Genomic DNA, 12529 nt, shown 5'->3' with positions numbered 1-12529 from the left:
TGATCTATTCCTCAGAGTGGATGTTTCTACTCAGAACCAACTCTCTCTCTCTCCTTTCACTCCCTATCTCCCAACCTATCTCACAACCAAAAAGACCTGCCTCTCAAAATCCTCTCCTTTTCAACCCTCTCTTCTGGAACCCTGGCCAATCAGAAGCTGCTGTTGGTTAACCATTTGTTGGCAGAGAAAAAAGAAAAAGAAAGCACACAGTGAACCAACTTGCCCAGCAAAAACAAACTTTTCCGTCACAACTTGTCTAAAAAAAATATTCAGACACCAAAAGGAATACAATGAAGTTGCCTGCCACAGGGAATTCCAAAGTCTTGCCACACTCAAAGACCATGTTCATACACATGCAGAATAGGTATTATGTGGTACCTGTAACAGTAACAGTTTGACCAATCAAAGTGCTTGAATGGGCATATATATCTCATAGGTAAACTGGTCTCAAATTGTTAAGGGCTTTATATACTAATCATAACATCTTGAACTTGGTGTGGTAGCAAATTGGCAAGCGGTGCAGATCTATGAGCACAGAAATTGTATGCTGAGAAGACCTAACTGCAGTCAGCAATCGTGCTGCAGCATTCTGCAGTTACTTCAACCCCTTGATCAAGTGGAAAGGAAGAGTTCCACAGAGTTTATTGAGTAATCTAGTCTTGAAATAACAAAAGCATGAACTAGTGCGGCCAGGCTTTCCAGGTCCATGAATGACTGTAGTTGTCAAATCAGTTGCAGTTGGTATAAAGCACTTCTAGTCACTGAGGCTACCTGAGCTTGCAATGACAGAGCTGGATCCAGAACCTGACTCTCAGGCAAGTGGGGTTAGGAATTCTGCCTAAGTAGTCTGACAACTGTATGCAGATGATCCTAAAATGAGTAGAGTTGTGCCTATAAAAACATTTAAAGACACACACACCCCGGAATATTCATTAGTTGAGGGGATCAGTGCAGTCAAGGCTGCTTGTCAGCACTCATTTTTCAGCTCCTGTAAAGGTCTGTTTTCAGCAGAGGTGGAGCTAGCTGCTCTGGCTCCTGGAGCGGCACGCATGCTGTGCACCCGGAGACGGGGCTTGCCGCCTGTGGGGTGGGGCTAGGCACCCACGGGGGGTGGGGCGAGCATCTCAGGGGGTTCCGCCTGCGGCGAGCATCTCAGGGGAGGTGTTGGCGGCGATGTCACCTCACCTCAAGGATGACACCCGGGGTGGCTGGCACCTACCGCACCCCCTTTCTCCATCAGTAGTGTTCAGCAGACCCTTTCAAGTTGCCAGATGGCATTGCTATGATGTCAGGAAAGTAGCAGAAATTCAGCTACCTTTAGGAACACAGAAAAAGTTGTGCTTGTTTTGGCCAACATGTTTTCCTTCTCCAGCAAGTATGTTAGACAGAGTGTCACCAAGAGCCTAGTTCCTTGGGGGAGGATAATTACAGTTTTTGCCATTCTCAATTGCATACATTGTGATTGTCATTAATGCCTCTGATATGTGCCATATTTTTCTCCTTTTGACCAAGCCACCTCCTGGTTTCCAGAATCTGAATCCTAACAAAACACCAACAAAGGCCAAGCTATGTTTTTAAAAACCTTGCTTGTTGTTCAGAACTGGAGCTAAGGACCCAGGCTCCAGCATACTCCAGTTCCATATAGTTTTCTGGTATATGTATGTAGATAGAGGATACAGGTTCCAAATATTGCATCAGCAGAGGCTGCTGCTTTTCAAGACAGACTGCTGTACATACCTGTTGTTATGAAAGAAGGCGGAAAATCTGGCATCTGCACTGGGAGGGGAATGACCATAATTGGGACAGTGTTATTGGAGATGTTTCTAATGCTGTTGCAGATACCTCACAGTGAGTTCCAGGAGCATGCTGCAAGATGCATTGTTCATGACCCCATCTATACGCCTCATAAGTATTATAAGTCAGGCGATCTCATAATTGGTGGGGCTGCCTCTCTGATGCTACTGTTTTTGGATTCATTTTCCTTCACTGAATATCCTAATCCTGATGCTAGCTTTCCCATGTAAGGATCTTTTGTTTTTCTGTATTATGACAAAGGTTGTCAGCTGCAGCCTTAATGGAATCAGTAGCACACATGTGAATGTTTATCAATAAACACTGGAGGGGCATATAGATATTCAGAAGGTGCTATTAATCGTTTTTAAAAAAATCCATGCAACTATACATGATTCGTTCAATTTCACATATAGTTTGATCATTCTTTTAAATCATTTGAAATCCTCTAATCCCACAATGCCAGATACATTGCCTCAGGATCACGGTGTAATAATATATACATGCTATCACTTTCTACATGTTTCAGCTTTGTGTGGTTCTGCAAGTTTGCTATGCTCTCAGCAGTCTATCAACTAATTTACATGCTATTGATGAAGCAGGACAGCTACTAAACAACTTTATTTTTGTTACATTTCCTGGTGACTTATTATCTAACTTCCCCCCCACAGTGTTGTGACAAAGAATTACCAGCATGTCCTGGCCTTGATATTTGCTGTAAATGAGATTAATGGAAATCCCAAGATTTTACCTAATGCTTCCTTTGGATTCCACATCCCTGAGAGCTACTTCAGCCAGAGGTGGAGCTACCACATTGCAATGGAGTTTTTCTCCACACAGTACAGATTTGTCCCTAATTATAACTGTGATGTCCAGAACAACCTCATAGGAGTCATAGGAGGACTGGGTTCTGAAACCTCTTACTATTTGGCTGCCATCTTGGACATCTATAAGTTTCCACAGGTATAACATACTCTTGGAACACTGAGTTCTCAAAACTATTTGTCTTTCTTGAGGAGGCAGGATCTAACTCCTCTTGGAAGGAGACATTAATCACCTTTCTGGCCCAGCCAGCTCCAGCTGTTCACTCCTTGCTAGCTTTTATCAGTTAAGAGGTTTGTGCTTTTAAATGTTCTTGGTGTGTATGAATGAACTTTATCACGGTCACCGACCAGGATAAAAACAACAACAACATATAAATAAGATAGCAGTTAGGATTTTTTTTAACTGATAAATGTTGGAGCAAATAAGGACAAAGAAACAAGCATAGGATAAAACATCTGAATAAAACACAAGATTAAACACGGATAATGGATGGATAAAAACTGATAATTAAAACAGATAAGAACTAAAAACAAATAAAAACATGCAGTTAAAACAACTGTAAGAGTGTAAGAACTAAAAGACTCACAGTTAAAACAACTATAAGAGGCTGCAGAGTAGAAGCCTCTGAAATAAAGGACACTCACAGCATTAGATACTGATGTGTCAATATGGTGAAAACAGACAATTAAAACAATGTACAACAATAAATTTAGAAACAATGTGCAAACAATGTGGTGTGTATTTTATTCTTCCTTCTGTAAATTATTTTATATTTCTTTTGAGCAGTATAAAATATTGTGAATTTCAATTAAATATTCATGTCTCTCTATCTGCTACTTAAGGTGCAGAGGAGAATTTTATATTGGGTGAAGTTTCCGAGTACTCTTCACAAGCAACTCACATCATTTTAAACAAAATGTTCAGTATCTATAAATACACACATGCATGCACACCACCAACCCAGCCCTACAGGTTTCCAAATCAATTTCTAAAACAACTTCCTGAATCCCCCCCCCCTTTAGTTCACCTGCGGTGATTTTGTCCCCATGCTGAAGGATCAGTCTCATTCACTGTCCTTGTATCGGATGGCTCCAAATGAAATCCACCAGTACAAGGGAATTGTCCAGCTACTTCTGCATTTCCAATGGATTTGGGTGGGTCTAATGACCAGGAAGGAGGAAACTGGAGAAACATTTTTGAGCAATCTACTACCAGTATTTTCTCAGAACAGAATTTGTGCTGCCTTCACTGAGAAAATTCCCACAAAAGCCTTTTTCGGTGACTTCTTAAATTTTCAAGAAAAGTGGAACAAAATATTTGCAGATGTTACAAAAAGTAAAGCCAACACTATTGTTGTCTATGGAGAAACTTTGACCATGATAACATTGAGAGGACTGCTGCATGAAGGAGAATCTGAGTATGGGAAATCATTTGGTAAAGTGTGGATTATGGTAGCCCAGATGGACATTGTAGCTGTGTCCATGCACAAGGACTGGGATATAGAAGCCTTTCATGGTGCCTTAGCCTTCACAGCCCACTCACAGGAGGTGCCAGGATTCCAAAATTTTCTTCAAAAGCTAAACCCTCATTTGATGAAGGGAGATGGCTTCATCCGACCATTCTGGGAGCAAGCATTTGGCTGTTCATTTCCAAATTCCCATTTTAATGGAGATGATGTGGACACTTGTACTGGAGAAGAGAGGCTGCAGAATCTTCCTGGGCCTTTTTTTGAAATGAGCATGACTGGCCACAGCTACAGTATCTACAATGCTGTACAGGCTCTGGCAAATTCGGTACATGCCATGTACTTATCCATTTTCAAATCTAAAGTTACGGTGGAAAGAAGGAAGCTACTGCTTAAAAATATGCAGCCATGGAAGGTAGTAGTTTTCACAGCATTCTGTCTTCACCATGAGAGCACAAGATCTTAATGCAGCCTTCACCCATCTGATGTCTTCTAGTCGTGTATACCATGACTCCCATCACTTTGAGTCTGGAAGGCTGATGGTGAGAAATTATGGGAATTGTATTCTAAAACAATTGGAGGTCATCAGTTGGTGAAGCCTGTGTGTGTCAAGATCATGTGCTCTGAAGGCCTTTCACAAAGATATTGAATTTAATTGTATAATTTGACATTTGGACATTTATGACCCTTTCCTGAATATTGCAATACAACATTTTTCGGTTTTACAGTTTTCTCTGTGGAAATGAAAGAGATATCTATAACATTTCCATAAATTGTTTACGCTGAAATTTACAAGGTAGCGCTTGGTCACAGATATATTAGTGCGTTCAGAGCACCTGATTGCAAATATAACTACAAGTACCATCCTGTATTAATTGGCCTTTATAAGTATGGATATAATAATATTTGTATATAATGAGTAGCAGCTGTTAGTACCTGGACCTGGTATGGCCAAGGAGGTCATGAAGATGGAGTCAGTAAGGTCAAATGAGTGGGAACAAATAGGTCACATGGGCAAGGCCAAGTTGTTCTGTTTTTGTCACATCCTCCACTGCAAAGTTGTGGACATCAAAGCTTTGCTGTTATATAAGTACTTAGTGCCAACTAAACTGCAAAGTGTCTAATTTTGTTTTAGAAGGGATCCCTACTGTCACATTTTCTAGTGTGGATTGATGTCACAAAAACCATAAATTACTCAGAAGTCAGCATCACTAAATTTCATGGAGATGTTAACCAGATAGGACTGGCTCCTGTGAACTGTTTAGTGTCAAGGCTGTCATACAAAACTGTTAACAAGTTCCCTCCAAAACTTTCAGCCCTATGGAAAAAAGCCCCCCCCCCATCTTATTCACTTCTACAGCTTCTTTCCAGAATGTAGAGGGATATGAAATGGACTAGGGTATAGGAGTTTAAAATCGGCACTTTGGGTGATCTTTGACTATTCATGGACACCGTATGTCTCAGGGTTATGAAAATCAAATGTGGAAGAGGAGAATCATGGATGTCATTAAAGGAAACCAAACTCAGTTGTATTACTTGACTCAACACAAATAGCTGGTCATGGGAAGGTAGCAACATAAACAAGCCAATTCTATTGGGTCTGGTGGCTACCCTAGGCTGCATTTCTAATCATGCCTACTCTGAAATAGTAAAGGTAAAGGGACCCCTGACCATTAGGTCCAGTCGTGACTGACTCTGGAGTTGCGGTGCTCATCTCGCTTTATTGGCCGAGGGAGCCAGCATACAGCTTCCGAGTCATGTGGCCAGCATGACTACACCGCTTCTGACGAACCAGAGCAGCGCACGGAAACGCCGTTTACCTTCCCACCGGAGCGGTACCTATTTATCTACTTGCACTTTGACATGCTTTCGAACTGCTAGGTTGGCAGGAGCAGGGACCGAGCAACGGGAGCTCACCCCGTCACGGGGATTTGAACCGCTCACCTTCTGATCAGCAAATCCTAGGCTCTGTGGTTTAACCCACAGGTCCTATTAAATTCAGTGGGGCTTACAGATGGATAAGTGGGTTAATTTATTAACTGCAGTAAAATCACCTCCTGAAGCAGGCATTCTCTGGCTGTTTCCCAAACCAAAATGAAGCAAAACTATAATTTAAAAGCAGAACACAATTAATATGCAATTTAAAACATAATTAAAGGCTAACTTCAAGTTAATACTTTCCCAAGAATATGCACTTTAACATACAGACACTGCAAGTATATATAATAAGTTAAACACTTTGAAAGCAGTTTAAGAAGGGACAATATGAAAATAGCTTCAGCTATTATTTTTGCATAAGGGCAGGAAGTGAAGATGCCGTAGGGAGGAAAATCTGAGAAAGGAGAAGGGTTGGGCAGGGCATGTGTGGTTCACAGCATGCTTTAACATGGGGTGTATTTGACCCTATCAACAAATATTCCTCCACAAATCTAAGTAAATGGGATGGGATGCAAGTTTAGAGGAAATATATTGGATACTAATACAATTCTAACACTGATTTATTTTTCCATTCCACCTAGCTGCATCATATTCTGAGGAGCGTCTCGTTTAATAACAGTGCAGCAGAAACGGTGCACTTGAATGAGAATGGAGAATTGACAATGGGGTTTGATATTACAAATCTGATTACTTTCCCCAATAAGTCATTTGTTAGAATGAAAGTTGGAAGAATGAATCCTTGGGCTCCTGATCGCAAACATTTGAGCATTGATGAAGACACCATTGTGTGGCCTAGAAGTTTCAACCAGGTGGGACAACACTATAGCCATTAGCTGTCATAAAATAAAAGGAGGGAGGAAGAGGATAAACAATTGTTTGTAGCATCCTTAATAGGATGTTTCTATAGTCTTTATCCCAGTTTTGTATTATTATTATTATACAGTGGTACCTCAGGTTAAGAACTTAATTCATTCTGGAGGTCCGTTCTTAACCCGAAACTGTTCTTAACCTGAGGTACCACTTTAGCTAATGGGTCCTTCGGCTGCTGCTGTGCTGCCGCTGTGCAATTTCTGTTCTCATCCTGAAGCAAAGTTCTTAACCCAAGGTACTATTTCTGGGTTAGCGGAGTCTGCAACCTGAAGCGTCTGTAACCCGAGGTACCACTGTATGTTAATGAAACTGAGAATGCTACCAACACAGAACGTACAGAGACTGACTGACCATCCCAACTGACACTGCTCAACACCTCATGAGCACCTGCACTAATATGACAGAATCCAAGGATAATTCTATGAGGATAGTGATGTTACCATGCTATTTGATAAATATATATTCTCAATGTGAAATATTCAAATTTCCTGAATAGATGATGCCCCTTTCACTCTGCAACGACAACTGTCAACCTGGTTACCAGAAGAAGAAAAAGGAGGGGGAGCCATTTTGCTGCTATGATTGTATTCAATGTCCAAAAGGGAAGATTTCTCATGAAAAAGGTAGAATATGCAGCACCTAGAGTAATCTAGCATTCTGCATCATTGTGTCAAGAGTATGGCAATGATGGCACAAAGGGCCTCTTAGTTACAGCACCTTGTAGTTGGTGATAGTAGTCATTGCTGCCTCCGCTTCCTCCTGGCACCACAACTGGCCCTCCTTCCACTCACAGCAGGAGGAAGTGGAGAAGGGGTTGGCCATTGGAGCCATGCCATGCTTGGTTCCGTATTTTACCTCCACACTTACTGGACTTTGGGAGAAGGCCAGCCTGGGGCCAAAAAGGGCACAGTCCCCAGGAGCTGGTGCCCCTTCCACCTACAGTGAGGGAATCTCAAGTAAAGCACCCATGACAGACAGCCATCTAGCCTCCAAGGATGGAGAGTCCACCATCTTCTGAGGGAGTCTGTTCCACTATCAAAAAGCTCTTACCACCAGAAAGTTCTTCCTGATGTTGAAAAATCCTTTCTTGTAACTTGAAACCCTGTGGTTTGCGTCCTGCCCTACAGAGCAGGAGAAAACAAGCTTGCCTCATCTTCCATGTGACAGCCCTTTAGATATTTGAAGATGGCTGTCGTATCTGCTCTCAGTCTCCTCTTCTCCAGGTTAAACACACCCAATTTCCTCAACCATTCCTCATAAGGCTTGGTTTCCAGCCCATTGATCACCTTTGTTGCCCTCATCTGCACATATCCCAGCTTGTCAATATGTTTCTTAAATTGTGGTGCCCAGAACCGGACACAGCACTCCACATCTGACCAAGGCAAGATAGAGTGGTACTATTACTTCCATTGAATTGTGTGGCAGAGATATCTCATCCTGGAAGCTAGTGCAAATGTTTCAATCTCTCTCTGTTACCTGTTAAATTCAGCCTAGCTGGAACATTAGTAAGTAGTAAGGGAAAGCTTGCCTTAGAATACCATTGGTGCCAAGTGATATGTTAGTAGTTTTATTCATTTATCTTGAAAGTTGTACATCAACACACACACACACTTTTGTCTTCTTAAAGGGAAGACTACAGCATTATTTAATTTTTAAAAGGGGGGATGCTATTCCTAAACATGATTGTTTGTCGAAATAGAAGGAATAGCTTCAACTGCAAAAAGCAACTTCTGAAAAAGTTTTTCATCTTTTTTTCAGATGCAGATTCTTGCACAATATGCCCAAAAGATCATTATCCAAACAAGGAAAAAGATCACTGCATTCCAAAGCTAATAAGCTTCTTGTCTTATAAGGACCCTTTGGGGATGAGTTTAGCCATCTTTGCACTTTTCTTTTCCTTGATCACTGCTCTAGTGCTAGGAGCCTTTATAATGCACCGTGACACTCCTATTGTCAAAGCCAACAACAGGAACCTCACCTACACCCTCCTCATCTCCCTCCTGCTCTGCTTCCCTTGTGCTTTGCTGTTTATTGGACATCCTGTGAAGGTGATGTGTCTCCTCCGTCAAGTTGCATTTGGCATGGTCTTCTCAGTGGCTGTCTCTTCTGTGCTAGCAAAAACCATTACAGTGGTTCTGGCTTTCATGGCCACCAAGCCAGGAAGTAGCATGAGGAAATGGGTAGGGAAAAAGGTGGCCAACTCCATTGTTCTTCTCTGCTCTCTTGTTCAAGGAATTATTTGTACCATATGGCTGGCAATTAATCCTCCATTTCCAGATATTGACATGAATTCAATGACTGAAGAAATTGTACTTGAATGTAATGAGGGGTCTGTGACTATGTTCTACTGTGTCCTGGGTTACATGGGCTTCCTGGCTATTGTGAGCTTCACTGTAGCTTTCCAGGCTAGAAAATTACCTGACAGTTTCAACGAAGCCAAACTAATCACTTTTAGCATGCTTGTGTTTTGCAGTGTTTGGTTATCCTTTTTCCCCACCTACCTGAGCACCAAAGGGAAATACATGGTTGCTGTGGAGATCTTCTCCATCTTAGCCTCCAGTGCTGGATTGCTGGTCTGCATCTTCTTCCCTAAATGTTACATTATTGTGCTGAGGCCTGAACTGAACAAAAGAGATCACTTAATAAAGAGAAATGCTCACTGATGCTTGTCGACATCTTGCAATCCTTAGAGTGGACCAAAGTTGCAGAGTCGCCTTCCAACACAACTTCCACTCTCAGGCTTTTATATATTTGCAGTAGGAGATGACGAATGCACCTGCTTTTTCAATTAGCTGACATAGATTATTCTAGTTCCAAAGGGTTCCAGGACTGTTTCTGGAACAATCTGACAACCTCTGTTTCCCCCATTCTTCTGCTCTTGAATGCATTGTTTGCAAATATGTGCACACAGGAGAGAGCAGGCTACAGAGGATTCACAGAGACCATTGTGCCAGCACAGCCCTCCCCACCTGAGCCATTCATCAAGGGCTGGCCATTAATCGAGGGGACCAGCTACATGGCCAGTGGGGAAGGCTGGGCTGGCTCTGTGAACTCTCTGTGCCCTGCCTGCACAGGGGAGGATGGGGATCGCTGCATGGGGGCTCCTGGTTTGCATCCCTTCAAAATTGTGTGTCTGCTCTCTGGCTCCCTGCCTCCCCTCCACAATGCCCCTGCCCAGGAGTTCTTATTATATTTTTTCCTTTTTTAAATGGAGATCCTACTTCATTCTAGCATCTCAAATTGTAATCCTTCTTTGCAATATTGTTTGCCTTTGTAATTAAAGTGTAAACAAGCATCCGTAAAAAGATTATTGCATCCAGCTAAGAGGACAATCCTATGACAAGATCTTCCAGGATGCACAGCTAAATCCTGACTCAGTCCACAATCAGCCCTCCAACATGGGCTCAGAAGGTGTAACTTGGTCACAGCTCAGCTGAGGCTGGGAACATATTGGAGGCTTCGCGGCATAAAATACTATGGGAAAAGAGCACACTGAGAACAAATCAAATCAAAATGAATCTTTAAGAACAATATTTGCATCATTCTTTCTTAGAACATTTGAAGAAATAAATAAAATGGAATGGAATCACAACTATGAAAAATCAACAAACTCATACAAATACATAGTTCTGGAAATTAGATGTAGGAATATCCCTGTTTTAATTGGTCTGTTTGGGTTCAAATCAAGGATATTTGTTTATCACAAATGTTTAGCACAGTTACAGACAATACTTTGTAAAAGATAAAACCCTTATTTAGTATATTTCTTTATTATCAATATTTCTATAAGTGAGGGTATCAGGGTGGCTCAACATTAAAATACACAATGGAATAGATTGTAGGCATCCTCAAATCATTTTGGGGTACATTTGCAAACTCGAGAAATGTTGTGGGCACCCCACACAAATTGCAACCAAGCACACTCTGTATCCTCTTTTATTGCCCACAAATTTCCCCAAGCCTAATTTCAATGGGGAGCAGAGGAACAGAGAAGCAAACTGCATATTCCAGGGAAGGACTCTGCAGGAATATATGTGTCCATAGGCACCACACTGGCAACCCCTGGGATAGAGTCAAATATCCAAGTATCCTAAAAGGTGTTAATATCTAAAGAGCACAAAAACCAACCTGGTTAAATTAAAGATATGCCCTTAATTGATTCTATGACAGCCAAGGGTTGTTTTGTTTTGTTTTTCATTTCCCCACCGGTATCTCCTTTTGTTTCAAATACAGTGGTACCTCAGAAGTCGAATGGAATCCATTACAGAAGTCCGTTAGACTTCCAAAACATTCAGAAACCAAGATGTGGGTTCCGACTGGCTGCAGGAAGCTTCTGCACATAAGCCACATTGGACGTTCAAGTTCCAAAGAATGTTTGTAAACCAGAACACTCACTTCTGGGTTTGTAGCATTCAGGAGCCAAAACGTTCAACTCGCAAGGTGTTGGGAATCCAAGGTACAACTGTACTGCAATTTTCAGCGGCTGTTCATCTTGCTTTGTGGTTATAGAGCCTGTAGAGGAGGGATAAAGCTTCCCATCACCAAGTCCTTTGTAAACGTTCAGTTTCCTTTCACTGGGAACATCATAAAAGGACAAGACTTGATCATGCATATCTAGGAATATTCCTCATTTTGTAAGCTTTCCTTCCACTTTCAGGTGGGTCAATGGCTCTGTTCGAGCCCAGTGATTTTCCCCATCATCGCATCCTATGACCCAGTAGCCATTCTCAGGAGACAGGGTGACCCTCCCTTTTCTCAAAATGTTTGCAGAGGCAACTCCCAAGTCCCAAGTTTTCTTCTGACCAATTTCTACCTCCTAGTAATGATTCCCTTATAAAAATCCATGTTTTGCCAGAATGAATGTGCGGGAGTCAAACCTGTTTTCCCAGTCAGCAACATTAGGAAAAAATCCCGTGTTCTGAACACTTTCCCCATCTTTAGTCATTTTCAGTTTGGGGTGAGCTGTCTTGGGATCCAAGATCACATCCACTGCAAAGCAACAAAAAGGGCTTAATTCAAAACGCACACACTTGAGGGTTGCTTTGTGTTACTTTTTAGGACACCATTGCCCCCTTGTGGGTCACCCACACATTTGTAGTTACATGCTAGTGTCTTTTTCTTTGGCAATCAGATGAACCATACAAATTTCTATCTAAAGGGATTAACTAAGCTTGTTTCAAAAACTGCTGCAAATATTTTTGTGAACCCATTAGAGGGTTTTAAAAAAATACAGTCAGGAGGGATATACTTTTTGTTAAATATATTTTCAAAAGAGTAATTCATCCAATTCCTGTGCCAATGGGATTCTGTTACAATCCTCAGCAAAATTTTCTTGATACATACCTCTCATTCTCTGCATGCTAAACATACTACAAACTATCATTTCTTAGTGATTTTATTTAGGAACTTATTATTCAGCAGAAAACCAATCTTTTTGTCCTTTGCAACATAACTTACGTTCAATACTAGAACAGGGTTTTGTTTTTGTAAATGTAAATTATAGATTACCCTCAGTGTCTGCCTGGTTTGCCTGTAATTTTGGTTTTTTTTTAATGTATATTGCCTCAGATGGGCTTAAAAAGATATTTTTAGAGAAAACACTTATCTAAGTTACAAACATATTCTTCAGGTTGCAAAAGT

At 41.4% G+C, this 12529-nt stretch overlaps 1 protein-coding gene across 1 annotated transcript; it reads left to right on the top strand.

Annotated features, from left to right (window-relative positions):
* Positions 1 to 1355: 1355 nt before the first annotated feature.
* LOC310691596 (vomeronasal type-2 receptor 26-like) lies at positions 1356 to 9552 on the top strand (the record flags this gene model as incomplete). The annotated part of the gene is made up of 4 exons (XM_083471455.1): positions 1356 to 1375; positions 2463 to 2754; positions 3639 to 4302; positions 8648 to 9552. The coding sequence occupies 4 exons, from the start codon at positions 1356 to 1358 to the stop codon at positions 9550 to 9552; spliced, it is 1881 nt and encodes a 626-aa protein (XP_083327581.1).
* Between the last annotated feature and the right edge of the window lie 2977 nt (positions 9553 to 12529).

Source organism: Podarcis liolepis (genome assembly GCF_965112155.1).
Source record: "Podarcis liolepis genome assembly, chromosome: 13".
Classification (NCBI taxonomy): Eukaryota; Metazoa; Chordata; class Lepidosauria; order Squamata; family Lacertidae; genus Podarcis; species Podarcis liolepis.
The sequence above is the reverse complement of the archived record's forward strand: the minus strand, read 5'-3'. Positions and strand labels throughout refer to the sequence as shown.